Genomic DNA, 15,961 nt, shown 5'->3' on the forward strand with positions numbered 1-15,961 from the left:
GAGGGGAAAGTCAACATCCCATTTGCTCTCTTTCACTCAGCGTCTTTCTCCTTTTCCTGCAGGTCTCTGCAAATCACGTAGGACGGAAACAAAGCAAACGGAACAAAAAAAAAAAAAAAAAAACATGCAGGGATTTACATTTGAACAAAAAAAATAACACCAATAGTCCAAGACTGCGGAGTCGATGCTTACTTTTCTTAAAGCAGGGATAGAAAGTTTACTCTGAAATTAAACCAAAAGAATATACTTTATACAAACAGTAAAATTACATGTACTACTTAAATAAAATTTAAAAAAAGTAAATTAAGAAAATGAATCATTAAAAGAGAGTCAAGTTTAACACACTGTCACTTGTTAAAATGTTTTGGTTGCTGTATAGCTCCAAAAGATTTTCTCTCAATGTCCGAACGTTGTTATGATGCACAACCGTGACAACAGGGTATTGTTTTCAAATTCAAAAACACTTTATTGATCCTAGGGAGAAATTAAATGTTGCATAATTTAAAATTCTTTAAAGAGTTATTGTAGCTAGTGAGGTGTGTGAGTATGATTGCTCTCCTGTAGAGGTCTATACAACAGCGAATTTGAAGAAGCCTCTGACTGAAGACACATTGTTTTTCTAAGGGTTGTCCATAATTGTTGATTTTATGTAAAATCCTTACATAATTAGGATGATTAAAATCTCAAAAGCTTTAAGCAATGTCCTAACTAGGACTCTGATTGGCAGGCTAACCATTGTGATGCTACTGCAATTAGCAATAAAGGACTACAACAATGGATTTCTCTCACTTTCATGCCTTTAATATCTAAAGGAACATGTTCACAAAGACCTAACAGTAATTTGAAGAACATCTGAAATTTAAAGAGATACAAACCATCAGAAGTGTTAATTTATACCTGCAATGGCAGACATGTTTTGTTTTGAACTGCAGATTTCTAAGCACGTTCGACAACAACAAGCACTTAGAAAATCTGAGAATCTTTGAAAGCAGCCCTTCAGAAAATAAATAAATACATAAATAGAGTGTCTTCAGTCAGAGGATTCTTCAAATTTGTTGTGATACAGACTGCTACAGGAGACCTTGCCTGCCCTGAGCCATCAACATCTAAAATTAACTCTTTAAATATTGTTACAATTGAGTTAAAAAAAAAAACAAGTACACATTAAAAATAAAATAAAACCGACAAATTAAATTAACATGGTAGGAATTTAAAATTAGCCAACGAGTTCCCTAATTTTTAAAAATATCTAAATTTCTCAAATGATACTAAAATTAAAGACTTTTTCAAAAAACTTTAAGAAACTTTTCTTAAGCATATTTTTATTTTTAGTGTTTAAAATGAAGGCAGTTTATTCCAACTCTTTGTGTTTTATTGTTTTTAAGTGACCTGCACAACACCTGGGTACAGAGGGAAAAAGTTATCAGCATCCAGCATGGCGGCTCTGAACGCCTCAATTAAACTTCGATAAAACCGAAACATTTCAGGGAGTTCTGAATAAAACCGAACCGGCGGTCTGATCAAAATTGAACGTCGTCTAATTGCTGGAAGGAATGTTCTTCATTTCAAACTTTTATTAGCAAGCCAAAATAACTCTATACTACCACGAACACCTTTGATACAGTAAAAATGCAAAATCTAAATGATTTTAACTTGATGAAGGCAGAGCGTTATTGCAACTCCAAATATACTCTGCAGTTTTGCTACTCCCTATGCGCATCAGTTGCAGCACCAGGTAATAGTCGGAGCCGGGAACTGTCATTTTTCAAAGCTTTCTATGACGTCTGTAAAATTAGCGGAAACAGTAGCACATTATGGTTCACTCGGTGACAGTAAATGACACTAAATAACGTCAGCCGAACTCACCTAAAGCCTTCAACTTGACCGTGGGACTGAATTCGTAACCCGCCGTAAACAAGACATGCCGGACGGACGGATGGACGGACGGCAGCGGCGCCCAGCAGTGACTCGCTAATGTATCCGTTTCTTTACAAATCTAACTACAGACAAGACCAACCGACCAATCAGAACGTGAGTTTGATTCCGCCCGAAACGCCTTATTGAAATCTGACCAATCGCAGCGTGACTTTCAGGGTCGTTGGTTCAGGGCAACCAATCAGGAGCGCGACTGGAAAAAGCTGCTACTTTCTTCATGTCCTCGAATGAACTAATATTTTAAAATTATAATATACTGCAAACAGTTTATCAGAAAACTAATCAATTTAATCACAAGATTAATTTTAAATAAATATATAATTTCAAAATAAGTTCGATCCACTATTTTCATTCAGTTCAATTCAAAAAATACTTTATTTCAATTAAAGCTGCAGGAACTTCTATCATCCGTATCTTCAGAGTTGTTGGTGATGCTGTAGGAAGAATCTCCGGAAGCAGTCAGTCTCGCAACCAATTTGAAGAGGCCTCTGACTGAAGACTGTTGCTGTATACCTCATGACTGTCATAACATATAAAGGAAATACATATCGATAAAAAAAAACAATGTTTTAGTCATGAAATTTCAATTGTAGGACTTTCCACTTGTTTTTAAAGCACAATAAATGGGGGAGGGAGAAGATGCTCATAGTTTAGCATTTGGGTCAATGACATCACAAAAGGTAAAACGGTCTAGAAAACCAAGAAAGTTTCAACAAAACTCAGGTTTCATTTGTCTTCTTTGTGGATGTTAGCTTATTTTGAGGTGCCAAGATGGTTTTCATTGTATCTATTAATGTATATTAAACTATATTTTGTATTGAACCTACTAAAATATTTGGTTATAAGCTTTCCTTACTTTATTTACGCATATATTTTAACGGTGGTGCACTGTCTTCTCACATACACCTCAAATAAGTTGTTGTACAGCTTACGCATAAATACTTGTAAAGGTGGAATAATGGGAGCAGACTATTTGTTTCCAGTGATCTGTGATCAGTTACTTTGTGTGATGTTACAAAAAAATGCAAGAATTTGTTTGTGGATGGGTAGACTTGATTTTGACTTAATATTTTACAACAGAAAATCAAAGTAAGAAAACTGTGTAAGGTAATTCTTAGAGCCGACTAAATCTAAAGTGAGTTGTATTTTACAGTCTAATAACTAGCAGAAGTTAGTTATTAGACTGTAACTCTAAACTATCCTGAAAAACATTTTCTTCAGTACAATCATGAAAAAAATTTGGTTTCAAATTGCTGTTGAAGATATTCCGGCATTGGGATTGTTTATTTTGAAAATGAACATATTTACCACCCATAATATGACCTCTATGCAGGCCAGGACAAAAGTTTATTTAAAAACAACTTGCAGAAAGCAAAAGGCAGAGTTAAAATATTCCATTTTACACCAAAAACTCCGAAAAAAAGCCTGTAAAACGGGAAATGCTGACACAGATCATTGGTTGTGATTCATTTGATGCACGCGATTCATGTGTAGAGGTCAAAATCGATCCTTTTCGAGTTGTAGAACTGAGATCCCCCCTGATCCACCCTCCTGCAGTAGACACCGCTGCTGAAATAGCCTTCATCCACCCAACCCTGCAGAAACAGACAGTAAGAAGATTAAAGCCCACAAGGTCAGACTGGGGTTAAATGGAGGACAACTTTATAATCTAGTAAACGTAATGGGATTTAATGATAACTCTGCAAAAGTAGAGAAACAAAAACACCTTTTAAGTCCTAAGTAATTCATCTCTGTGATCTTATGATTTACACTTAAAAATGCAATCTGGTTAGGTCACAGCAATTTCTACCATTTAAATTTGAATTTATCACAATATTTTACTTCTAGGGTTTAAATTTAAATACATCAATATAGGACTAAAATGATTGATCATATTAATAGTGTTTAAATGATACTGGAACAATTGTCAACTAATTTACTTATCGATTAATTGTTAACTGACTCGACCAAAAAACATTTGCTGAAAGTTCAACACAGTCAGAATATTAATTAAGCCAAAACTGCATCAAAATATATGCATTTGTTTTCTCATATCAACGACCTTTTGCTATCAGTTTTCACAGTTTGATATTAGAAATATGTTTTTAATTGCAGATGCATCATTTGCTTCAAAAGATCAAGTGTAAACTAAAAATGCTATATTTTAAGCAATTAAATGTTTATTTTCTTCCTAAAAAAAGGAATCATTTTTTTTTTGCATCTTTTAATGCATTTCAAATACTGCATAAAAAAGTCTTGAATAAAAATCCGCAGAATGTGTAAATTTTTTAATCTAATTAATCGATTAATTATCAGAATAATCAGTGATGATAATAATCCCTCTACATTACCTGCATCTGTTCGCTGGTAAAGGGCCCATAGATTTCAGACTTCTCTTCGTTCTCCCATTTGTATTCCCACATGACTTCATCACTCACTAAAAAAATACAAATAAATTAATTAAACCAAGCAGATATCAACTAAAAATAAAGATAAACATTTAAAAAATCTGACATAATAACCTCTTTTGTCTTCCTCGTCTTTGTTTTCGGACTTTTCTCCAACCTTCTCGTCAAACTTGTCCCCAAACATGTCGAGCTCATCGTCTTGCTCCTCACCGCCGCTTCGTTTCTGCTCCACCGCTGGCCGCTTGCTGGTCATGCTCTTCATCAAGTACGCCAGTTTTTCATACGTCTGCTGGTAAATTTCAAACATCCCAGATCCGACCAGTCTATCCGCCAGCGCAGTGAGCCTGTCGAGCTTCTCAGTGTCCCGGTTAGGCTCCTCTGTGGGATCTTTGTCTTCCCTCAGCTTCGCCTTCTTTCGTCCGCTGAGGCCTCCTAGCCTCCGGAGGGCGGTAGTGACTGTTTCTCCGGGTTGCAACAACTCAACCACGGCTTCGGTGAGCTGCTGCTGCGTCAAGGACGCCAGCGGATCCTCTGCCGGTTCGGCCTCCTCTTCCTCCTCCTCTTCCTGGTCGGCCTGCTGCTCTTCTCTCTGTTTTTCTTCCTCAGCCTCGTCCTCATCGCCAGCTCTGCGTTTCCGTTTGGCAGCAAGGCCTTTTTTCTTTTTCTTGAAAGGCTGCTCTTTTATTCTCACCTGCAAGAAAAGCCTTTTAGTACATGTTTCAAATTGCTTCACTGGAAAAACACCAAATACTTTTTAGTTTCTGCTGCAAATATCTTAACTTTTTCATCAATATTCATTAATCATCACTTGACCACACTCCTATATCTTGCTGAAAATGGATTTCTAAGGTAGTTTTTTTTCCTATCTCCATTGTACATTTTCAAGACATTTGCAGTGTCGTAAAATGTGGATAAAACAAACATAATGTTCTTTTATATATGTATATATACCCAGTCTATGTTGTCAAGCCAGTTGTCTCTAATTTGTGTTTCCTTTTTGATGAAATAGTTTCCCTCGGAGTCAAAGTGTCCTTCTTGCATCTCTTCTTCCAGATTGAAAGGGGTAATGGAAACTCCTTCGTCATAGTCAATTGTTGCTCCTTCTTGGCCTAAAAAACAAAGTTTCCATTGACAGATCAAACAAATCCCAACTATTTTTTATAAGTTAAAGCATAACCTTGCTATTAATAAACTAAAAGAATGTAATTAATTTAAGTTTATTTGATAGGATCAGAGACAAATCAACAGACAAACAGCAGCCCCATGTTTGCATCATAGTTTTGGACTCTATCTAATAATTAGATTATGTTTAAAAGCAATTACTTGCATTAGATTTTATTTAGGGATAGCAAAGTCATGGGGGGTGAATATAAACACTTAGTAACACATAAGAGTTTTATTCATAAGAATTGTTTTTCCACTCTGACATCTTGCTTCATTACATAAAATACCAATATAATATACTTACATATGTAAAAAATGTGTGCGAAAATTGAAGTCCTTGAAAATAATTTTGTAAAAGTTTCAGTTAAAATATTGAACAGCACCTACCCTCCACATCATCAGTGTCGAGAATATTGTATTTGCTGCTCTCTGCGCCGTCGCCATCGTCCTCTTCGTCGCTGTCCAGGGAGTGTTTCCCTTTAAATCTGGAGCCTGGTCCACTGACAGCCTCAAAGTTTTGCTTCACCCGAAGGAGAAAAGCACAAAAACAATTGTTTTATGAAAGAAAAGCATCCAGGTCAGCTTATTTATGAAGCACATTAAAAACCTGCCAAAGAATCACAAAACTAAAATAAGAGAGCTCTTCATTTTTCAGGTGATCAGAACAGAGAGGTTTTTAACTCGACTATTCCAGTGTGGTAAACAAGCAGGAGTATCAGATTTCTTACGCTCAGTCAAGCGAAACAAATTAAAATTCCTCTCCATCGTGTAAAATGTAACAGGAACAGCTTCATTAGGCTGTAAGCAGTTTGACTTCCAGACAGACAGACATTCAAGTTCTGTTAACTGAAAGCTAAGTTTAGACATGCCCATAAATAGATGCAGCCACACATGAGATTTACAGCTACAGAGAAATCTGATATAAACTCACTGTGGCGTTTAGTATTGTGCAAAAGTTTTAAAGCTCTCGAATTTATTTTTAATTTTTTTACTTTGATTTTACAAAAGCAACAGCTCTCGAGATGGTTTTTGACAGTTTTCCTTTAAAATAATTTTCTGTTCAATTCTTCTATCTGACATTAAGAGAATGGTGGAAATGTAACCCTTGCTACATAATTGTATATTTTTAAAGAAAACTGATCCAATCACTGAACCTTGAGGTACTCCGTACAAGCAAGTCAGGTGTGTGAGGAAGATTTATTAATATGAGTAAACTGGAATCTGATCACAACCAGATTATCTGAGGCTACTGAAATGATCATTATTGACCTTTTGAAGCCTGACTAAAATGTTTGATATTATAAATGCTTCACCAAATGATTAGCCGGAATTTCATTTAACTTCTCATATTACCAAATACAATCGTTTTTCACATTATCTGACATCACCACAGTAATCCTCATTGTAAAGCACGCAGTTCTAGTGAAACATATGCAGGCATTTGATAGATAAATTTCTTTTCAACATGTTTAGGATTATTTAACCAATCTGACAAGTTATTTTTATTAACATAACTCGTAGTCTGCTTCAAATAAAAACAACATATCCTGCTCTATTAAGCAGTGTGTTAGCAAATAGTTCACTGGCTGCAGCCGGAATAACGCTCTAATCTCTAACAGTCACATAAAAGAAGCACCTTTTTACTCAGGCCGTCATCTTCCAGGTCTAGCTCCCCGTTTCCGTCCTCAAATGTGACTTTTCTTTTCGACATGGCGCTACGGAAGGACATAAGGAGACTTCTTTACTACCGCAGGGCAGCTTAAAGGTGAGTTAAATCATCAGTGGATTTGTAAATTAAACATACAGCTTGAAGCTACAACGTTAGCATCGTTAGCTCAAAATAAAAACAACACAGCGCATGGAGAGCATGTGAACCGTAAATCAAACGCTTTTTAGAGATTAAAAGCCGCCAAGAGCTTAAATATTAGATGCACACCAAATTTAAAACGTATGTTTGGGAATTACATTTGTTGAATTAATAAATATATGAAGAGTGGTAAGAACCTGATGAAAATAGTTCGTTTTCGTTTCGTCGTCGTTGCACCTTGACATTGCTCAACGAAACAGACCTGACTCACTATCGCCCCCGTCTGGAAAGGAGTGCAAGTAACTGCTAACTTAATACAACATGACGTTTAAAACACAACTGTAAAGCAAATAAAATGCAGATCAACATTTTTTAAACAAACCTGTCAACTTTTAAATAATCTAACATTCTAAAAGTAAAAGACTATCATTTGAAGAAATCTTGAAATCTTGCAATCTTGAAAGATGCAATCTTTCAAGATTGCATCTTGAAAGTTGATTTTTGTGAATCCTAATGTGACATTTGTGAAAACTTTTATTTATTCAGAAAAACAAAGACCATGTTTGTAGAAATGTTGGTATTGTGTTTGGGTTTAATCAATATTCATCCATTCCGGTTAAGACTGGACTCAACTACTGAATGCAGTCCTTTTTAAACAAAGCTTTTAGTTTATTAATTTTATTCTAACTGAAGAAGACAAGAAATGGGTAGTATTTATATGTTTATTTACTTTGCCAATGTATTCAAATTGTAACTTCCTAGAAAAATGTTTTATTCAGTAGTCAGTTCGTTACACTGCTATTACTGGGTACAGGGATTTTCTACACAGAAAGTAAAAATTTAAATAAATGAAGATGATCTAATTTATTTAATTATTATTAATCATTTTTAATACTGTGATTACTAATATTTATAATTCATATTCGTATAATTGAGTATTGTTATCATGAATACTATTAATTATTGTTACTATATTATTATTTCTATGTTTATCTACCATATCCGTGTAACGTCTTGATTCCAAAAAACTTTTGCTCTTTTTCCATTTTTTCTTACTTCCCTGAAATTAAATAAAAATATTCTATGTAATAATTACTGACATCTATTTTAATAACTTCTTTGATAATTAAACATCTATAATTTAATGTTCTTGATTTTTTTGTTGCTTTTTTCCTATATACCATCACTGACATTTTCTTAATTACTCAGCTTTTAAAAAAATAAAACTCATTTTATAATATGAGCTAATTTTGCTTAATGCATGTGAAAAATCATTTTTTTCAGATAAGTTTTAACCCACTCATTGACAAAAAAGAAAAGCTAAATATGTAAGTAAGTGAAAGCAAAATGCACTAAAGTATTTTTATTTAAAAAATAAAAACTAAAGACAGTTACAGTGACTCAGCCCTGAACATGTGGAGGTCCATAACAAAAATAGCCACATTTCCAAGAGGCCAGTGAACGTCTCTCTGCTGGCTTTCTGCATAAATACATATGAACGCATCTCTGTGTGACTCCCTGAAGAATCAACCACCTACACGAATCTTAAATAAACTTAAAGGAGGAAGTGAGAGAGAAACCTAACAGCGGTTCGCATCTCACTTCCAGCTTCTCGTCAAGCTGCATTTTTAAATTATTTTTTTCAGTGACTTGTTTCAGCCGCGTCCGAACCCATCAGCTCTCTGCAGACTATAATGTGTCGGGGTATTGTTACCAGGAAGTGGGTCGGGTTATTTATATTTCAACGCCGTCCCCTCGTCCTCGTGAGAGAACCAGTGTTAGTAACCTGAAACTAAATGTTCAAGCGTTGTCTGGTTCTGCTCGAGTCAGCGAGCTGGGAAACAACCGGTTCGACTTTATCAAGCGACAGGATGGGAAAGAAAGAGGGAAAAATATTAATTAATTGATTGATTGATTGTAGAGAGGCTGAGAGAGCGAGTTGAGAGATTCAGGTAAGTCTGAGTCACTGTTTATCATTTTTTTCTTTGCACCAAATGATGGAAAACTGGATTAAAAAGTAATCAAGTGCTGAGTAACTGATCAAGTCATCAATAACTTCATATTTACAAATTATATCATCAGGTGGACCAAAACATAAAGGTAAGTGGAAATTGCAATTATTCATATAAGTAGCAAAAAAAAAAAAAAAAAAAAAAAAAAATCGGGAAAAGAAAAATTTTCCAAATCTTTTTCTTTCAATAAAATTTTTTATGAAAATTTCATAAAAACTGCAGGTGTGTGTTAGTCTGCTGAATTTTGGGTGAAAATAAACCCAGACATTTTACTCAATTAAGAGTAGAGATACTTAATAATAAAATTAAGTAAAAGTCAAAAGTACAGTTTAGTAAAAATACTCCAAAAAGTAAACTTTTTTTCCCAAAATATTTTCTTGAGTAAATGTAATTAAGTAAATGTAACTAGTTATAACCCAACTCTGGAAGTAGATAAACCATATTAACTTGTTGCTTTTATTGCGGCTTAACGGCGTTGTGTTTGTAGGAATTTAAAAATCTGCCCTTAAAACTGTGAATGTTTGATTTTTCAGCAGTTCAGTGATTTATAAATGTATTTTGTGTTTTAGGAGTCAGAATGAAGCTCCATGAAAAGATTCTGACCCATTTCCTGTCATGCACATCTCCAGTGGATAAGGAGGGATATCTCTACAAAAAGGTTCAGGACAGTAAACCTCTCACCACATTTTGATTATCTGACAATATGGTCAGATAACATAGAATAATTGTTAGTTTACAAATCACTGAATGGTTTAGCACCACAATGCATCAAAGATCTGCTGTTGTTGTATCAACCTTCCAGACTCTCAGGTTTTGGTTCTGGTTCTGCTCTGCATCCCCAGAACCAGAACCAAGAGAGGAGAAGCAGCTTTCAGCATCTATGCACCAAAAATTTGGAACAAACTTCCAGAAAACTGTAAAACAGCAGAAACCCTGACTTCCTTTAAATCTCAACTAAAAACACAGCTGATTAGAAATGTATTTGACATATAATATGTAACAATGTATTGTTTATTCCATGATGCATTACTTTGTGTTTTTGTGTTTATGATGTAAAGCACTTTGAAATGCCTTGCTGCTGAAATGTGCTATACAAATAAAATTTAACTGATTAATTGCTTGATAGAATTAATATCTAATTCTATGTTTGTTTGTTTTTTACTAATTTAACAGAAGGAGAGAAATGCCACTTACTACAGACGCTGGTTTGTGCTGAAAGCCAACCTGCTGTTCTACCAGGAGCGTCCGGCGGATCGCCACTTTCTGGGCGTCATCGTGTTGGAGGGCTGCACCGTCCAGATGTTGGACTCTGACGGGTTTTTCCCCTTTGTGCTCCAGTTCGGGTCCGGACTCAAAACCTACAGGTTTGCCGCCGGAGACGCTCAGACTCAGGGGCGCTGGGTTAAAGCGCTCTTCCTAGCCAGCCACTCTTACCTTTCCAGGCTGGTGAGAGACCTGGGGAGACAGTATGAAGGTGTGTCTGTAAATATATTGTGTTTTTTATTATCATTCTTTTGGATTAAATACTGCAAAAACACAAAATCGTTAAAAAAATTTTTGGCCTAGTTTCTAGTGTGAATATCTTAGTACACTTGTAATAAGGCAAAGCTAATCTACAAGTAACTTTTCATCAATATGAGATGTTGTTTTAATTCAATAATTTCTTAGCATTGATGGAGCTGCACTAGTTTTACTCAAGTAACTCAAGGAATTGATAATCAATACTAATATTGATTAAATAGTACTTATTCCATTGGCAGATTGTCTCTTATAGAAGGTGGGTTTTTAGCCTTCGTTTAAAGGAACTCAGTGTTTTGGCTGTTCTGCGGTTTTCTTTTCAAATTAGTGGAGCATAAAAAATTCTCAATGTTTGGTTCTGATTCTGCAAAATAGACAAAAAACAGCAGACCCGAGAGGTCTAGAGTTTTTCCAGATTTTGTCAAATGATCCTGGAAACGTTCTTCAGGTGATAGAAGGCCAACTTTGTAACCGTCTTTATGTGACTCTGAATGTTTTGTCGAAATTCATTATGACACCCAGATTAATTGCTTGGTCTCTGCTGATTCTAGATGGTTCCTCTTCACATCCAAATATAAAAACTTCAGCTTTGCTTGTATTCAACTGAAGCTCAAAAGCTGCCACTCACTTTGTTACCTGCTGTCTGACCTCAAAGGAAAGTAAAATTCACATTTTGTATTTCCACTTTGGTCTCAACTGCTTTTAAAAACTGTTCAGTTTTAGGAAATAAATTAATGTTTATTGGTTTCTGGAAAATTAGTTATTTAAAAAAACCTACAAATTGTTAAGTCGCACTTCGCCATTACCTAGAAACTCAAATAAAGCTCCAGCACGTTTGGTCAGCTGGTTTTACCTCTGTATCCCCTGTACAATGGCTGCTGGAAAAGACAAGTGTTTTGTCGTTCTGCCACCATCCTTGTCTACTAAAATGGCCTCCAGAAACCACTTCCTATATTCTTGTTGGTTGTGCCAGAGGCTCCACTTCTGCTTTTCAAAGATGTACAGTTCTATTATTGTGGATTTGTTTGCAGCCATTTTTGTGTGTGAGTTTAAACATTGATTTTGGGACGTGGCCAGCAGCAACTTTTTTGGATTTAAGGTGACAAGATGCCCTAAACCAGCTCAAGACAGGCATAGCTAAACATTCTTATCTTAGAATGATTTTATACAAAAAATAAAATTTATAAATATTTGTTTTGTAGACGTCATAAAGCTACCTTAAACCGTTCAGGGAAGCATAACAGTCACCTTTAAAATTAGTTTCTTGATCTGAAACTGATCTGAAAAGCTGTGCTGCTATTTCCAAACACGACTAAAAATGAACACTAATAAAACTCTTGCTACGCATCTTTAAAACACGTAAAGCAACAACTTTTAACCTGTTTCTTCTTGTTCCTTCAGAAGCTAAACAGCAACAAGACTCTACCAACTCCTGCTCCTCTTTCAAAAGCCTCAGTCCGCCCACCAACAGCCTCCTGGTTCCAACACTGGGACCATTTTCAATTGTCAGGGAGGGGAGGAGCTTCAGCGCCAGCGCTGCTCTGCCGCCACCATCCATGCCTACTAAAATGGCCGCCAAAAAGTCGCCCAAAAAGTGGCCAAGGAGAAACGCTCACGTGACGCCTCTCAACGGACCGGCGCCGCCGTACGGCGAATGGCCTCTGGTGGGATCCGACCCGCTTGTGGAGTTCAGCAAACTTCATGATTTTTATGGGCAGGAGGTTCAAAAAGCAAGAGAGGAGTGGCTGAGGAGTCGCCAAACTGAAAAGGAGCAACGTCAGAACGATCTAATCGATCTGGGCTGAAGGAAAGGCGCTTAAAGGGAACTGAGATGAAGCTATTCAGACAGGAACTGGAACATTGTGAGTCATCCTGCTCTGACTTTCACAGAGTTTGTGGCTCAGTAACTCATTTCAAATGTTTTATTTGTTCATAACAAAGTGATATTTTCCTGATTTGACTTAAAGAAAAAATAGAACTGTATTAAAAAAAAGTTCTGATCCTCATCTGAGTGAATTTGAATCTGCTCTCTTCAGATCACTTAATGATAATTACATCATAGATAATTAAGAAAATGATCAATAAAAACAAAAAACATACCAAAAATGACAATAAGATACCAAGAAATTAATAAAACAAATAGAAAAATTTGAGATGCAGCAATTTCCCAAAAATTCAAATCAATAAAGTTAGATTTTGTTTTCCTTTTATTTCCTTTTTGAACTGTTATTAGGTCACCAGACATCAACCTGCTTCTCACATTAACAAAATAAACTGGTTTAAATTAATTGTGCTAGATTTGTGCAGTTAATAGACAACAAATTGGTTTGGTTGTGTTGATTTGGACTGACACGTTGACCTTTGATGACCTCTGGAAACATTTATCAATATCTTTAAAATGATAGCAGCACAAATTAATATTTTTGCTGCACAAACCTTCATCAATTTCAATTGATTTCAAATTTAATTAATGTAAATGATAATTATAACTTAATGTTTTGACAAGATTTGGTGCAAAATTTACTTCTGAGGGGGAAGACAAGACAATTCAATTGGAAAAAATGCTTTATTTAACATGTTTTTATCCACAAAGAGTCATGGTGGGAGGTGAAGCCCTGGGCACCAAGGTTCTCCAGTAGCAGTCAGTCTTCCAACCAATCATAAAAGGTCTCTGACTGAAGACCCGTACTATATAGCACTCCTAGGAACGTAACAGCTCACGGTTTTGGGAGGGGAGACAATATTTCTCAGCACCGTGTTCTGGATGATGTTAGCAAGCACTGCTAATCCACCTCATTTGCTTTTGCAGCCTCTCTATAAATCACTATCAGGCCATATATTCCAAGAACCATCATTTGCAGTTCTTGTGGGGTTTGGTGTCAGAGTTCAGGTGTTATTTGAGCTTTTGAAAAGCTAATCAGCTTCTCCAAGTTGTGAAAAAAGGGAAAAATCTGCCATGGTTACGCATAATAATGACAATCCGAAACATGAACTTCCAGCTGCATGGCATCCAAAATCAAAGGGAATAACTGTCCAAATATGCAACATATCGACCCCCACAAACCCGAAAAAAAAAGATTAAATCAGAATTAACGTAACAAAGCTGCTCCAACATCCGAGAAGACAATAATGGAAAATAATATTTTATTTTAATTTAGCTGTACACATACTTAGCTCAGTACGTAGCTGGATCTGTGTGGAAACATGAGTAAAATGCTAAAAAGTGGTGTTTTGGAAGAACTGAAAGCTTGCAGTAGATGGTTGCCACCAGCAGGGGGAGCTGCAGGAGAGGGAACTAAAAACCTGGTGGAACCACCGAGTCTCTGAAGTATTGTTTTTCTTTCTTTATTCATAATTGAACATCTGGAACATCAAGAAATTAAAACAGATTGAATCGAAACGGGAGTTAAAAGCAAAATAAATCAAGCAGGACATTTTAAAATTGGATAATAACTGAGCTGCTGGAGAACATAATAAAATCACAGCAGCTTCTATACATAGCACTGTGAAAAAGCTTCAAACCATGCCTCCTTTTCTACTTTATTTTACACTGTATTGTAGTCTTTTTACATTTTCTTCAATCCAAGAAGTCTTAAAACAGTAAAAAATGCCTTATTGCAGCAGAATAACCCAAAAAAAATGCTAAAAAGTTATGATCTCCCAATAAGGCAAAGATGTCCCAGATTTAAGAATAATTCTAAAAAAAAACTATTTCTGCATAATAAATTGAACGGAAGCATGATTTATTTTTATCTATCGCGTACTAAATCATGACTTCCTGTTTTTTTTGTGCTAAAAATATAGAGGTATTATAAAGTTCCACTATGTTTGAGGTGGAGCCAAGTTTATATAGATAATGTGCAGTGTGATTATCACTGTACAGATGTGGACAGATTCATTTCCTCAAAATAATTAAAATAATATTTTAATTCAGTAATTTCACAATGTAAGAACAATTACATCTCTTGCTTTGAACAACATAAAAAAATTCGAGTTTTTGGCTAAATCCGTTTTATGCTTAAGTAAATAAAGCATTTTTTTTTATTTATAATTTTTTTTTTTTTTACATTTAAGATTAGCAACAAAAAACTTCCTGTTTTCCAGAATTGTAAGCATGACACAGAGTCCCTTTTTAGCCATTTGTCACAAGCCTGGACACCCACAGCAAAGATATATTTTAACAGAGAGGTTAAAAAATACCTGAAAGTCTCACGGTAAGGGAACTGCAGCAGAAAGTGACATCTTGCAGTCAAAAAAGCCTTTCCAGTTCAATTATTATAAATGTAAACTTGGAGTTTGCTTAGCTTTAATATGACTTTGATTTGTGTTCGTCTCACTGTGCTACTTTCTCCTACTACTCTCCAATTTTTCATAATTTCTAGGTATTTAAGTTTTGTTCTTTCTGTTTCTTTCCTTCATTGAAGCTCAATCTGGTTCAGATGCGTAATGGAAAAATTATACATGATAATCTTAAAATGGCAAGAGGATTTTGTGACGAGCTCCACAAAAATCTTCTGAATCAAATCAATAGTGGATAACAATAATTAAAAAAAAAACCTTCACACTTCTTTTTTACTTCAATTTGGGTCTCAACTGCTTAAATATATCTTACCATTACAGTAAGATATATATGCACTCCAAAAATAATTTAAACTGACTTTGGGACAAAAAAATTGTTTTATTTGTATTTTTTTAATGTGGTCACCACAGATGACTGATTTGTGTAAATTTGTAAAAAAAAAAAAAAAAAAAAAAAATATATATATATATATATATATATATATATATAAAAAATAAAATTCCCTTCTCACCCACCGCGGGTGGTTCTTATCCTCTGAGCTCGGGTCCTCTACCAGAGGCCTGGGAGCTTGAGGGTTCTGCGCAGTATCTTGGCTGTGCCAAGGACTGCACATTTCTGTACTGAGATGTCTGATGTTGTTCCTGGGATCTGTTGTAGCCACTGCTCCAGTTTGGGGGTTACTGCCCCGAGGGCCCCGATGACCACAGGCACCACTGTGGTCTTCACCTTCCAGGCCCTCTCCAGTTCTTCCCTGAGGTCCTGGTATTTCTCCAGTTTCTCGTGCTCCTTTTTCCTGATGTTGCAATATATTATATAT

The 15,961-nt window shown here is 35.5% G+C and overlaps 2 protein-coding genes across 6 annotated transcripts; one reads left to right on the plus strand and one right to left on the minus strand.

The window, feature by feature from the left end:
• The first annotated feature begins 1,766 nt into the window (after positions 1 to 1,766).
• On the plus strand, positions 1,767 to 13,006 carry pheta2 (PH domain containing endocytic trafficking adaptor 2). Of its 5 annotated transcripts, XM_055051810.1 has the most exons (5): positions 9,065 to 9,266; positions 9,397 to 9,414; positions 9,896 to 9,984; positions 10,500 to 10,800; positions 12,246 to 13,006. In XM_055051810.1, the coding sequence occupies exons 3-5, from the start codon at positions 9,904 to 9,906 to the stop codon at positions 12,647 to 12,649; spliced, it is 786 nt and encodes a 261-aa protein (XP_054907785.1). In that variant the 5' UTR covers positions 9,065 to 9,266; positions 9,397 to 9,414; positions 9,896 to 9,903; the 3' UTR covers positions 12,650 to 13,006. The 5 variants fall into 5 exon arrangements, with proteins under 5 accessions (XP_054907787.1, XP_054907786.1, XP_054907785.1 ...); XM_055051812.1 differs by lacking the exons at positions 9,065 to 9,266; positions 9,397 to 9,414 and adding an exon at positions 1,767 to 2,031; XM_055051811.1 differs by lacking the exons at positions 9,065 to 9,266; positions 9,397 to 9,414 and adding an exon at positions 7,134 to 7,272.
• On the minus strand, positions 3,192 to 7,610 carry cd2bp2 (CD2 (cytoplasmic tail) binding protein 2). Its single transcript, XM_055051807.1, has 7 exons — positions 7,512 to 7,610; positions 7,144 to 7,222; positions 5,895 to 6,027; positions 5,295 to 5,452; positions 4,458 to 5,034; positions 4,287 to 4,372; positions 3,192 to 3,530 (listed from the first exon to the last, which is right to left on the minus strand). Exons 2-7 carry the CDS (start codon positions 7,216 to 7,218, stop codon positions 3,420 to 3,422), a joined length of 1,140 nt encoding a protein of 379 aa, XP_054907782.1. The 5' UTR covers positions 7,219 to 7,222; positions 7,512 to 7,610; the 3' UTR covers positions 3,192 to 3,419.
• Positions 13,007 to 15,961: the final 2,955 nt, after the last annotated feature.

The sequence above is a fragment of the Poeciliopsis prolifica genome, unplaced genomic scaffold (assembly GCF_027474105.1).
Source record: "Poeciliopsis prolifica strain line A6 unplaced genomic scaffold, Auburn_PproV2 SCAFFOLD034, whole genome shotgun sequence".
NCBI classification, from domain to species: Eukaryota; Metazoa; Chordata; class Actinopteri; order Cyprinodontiformes; family Poeciliidae; genus Poeciliopsis; species Poeciliopsis prolifica.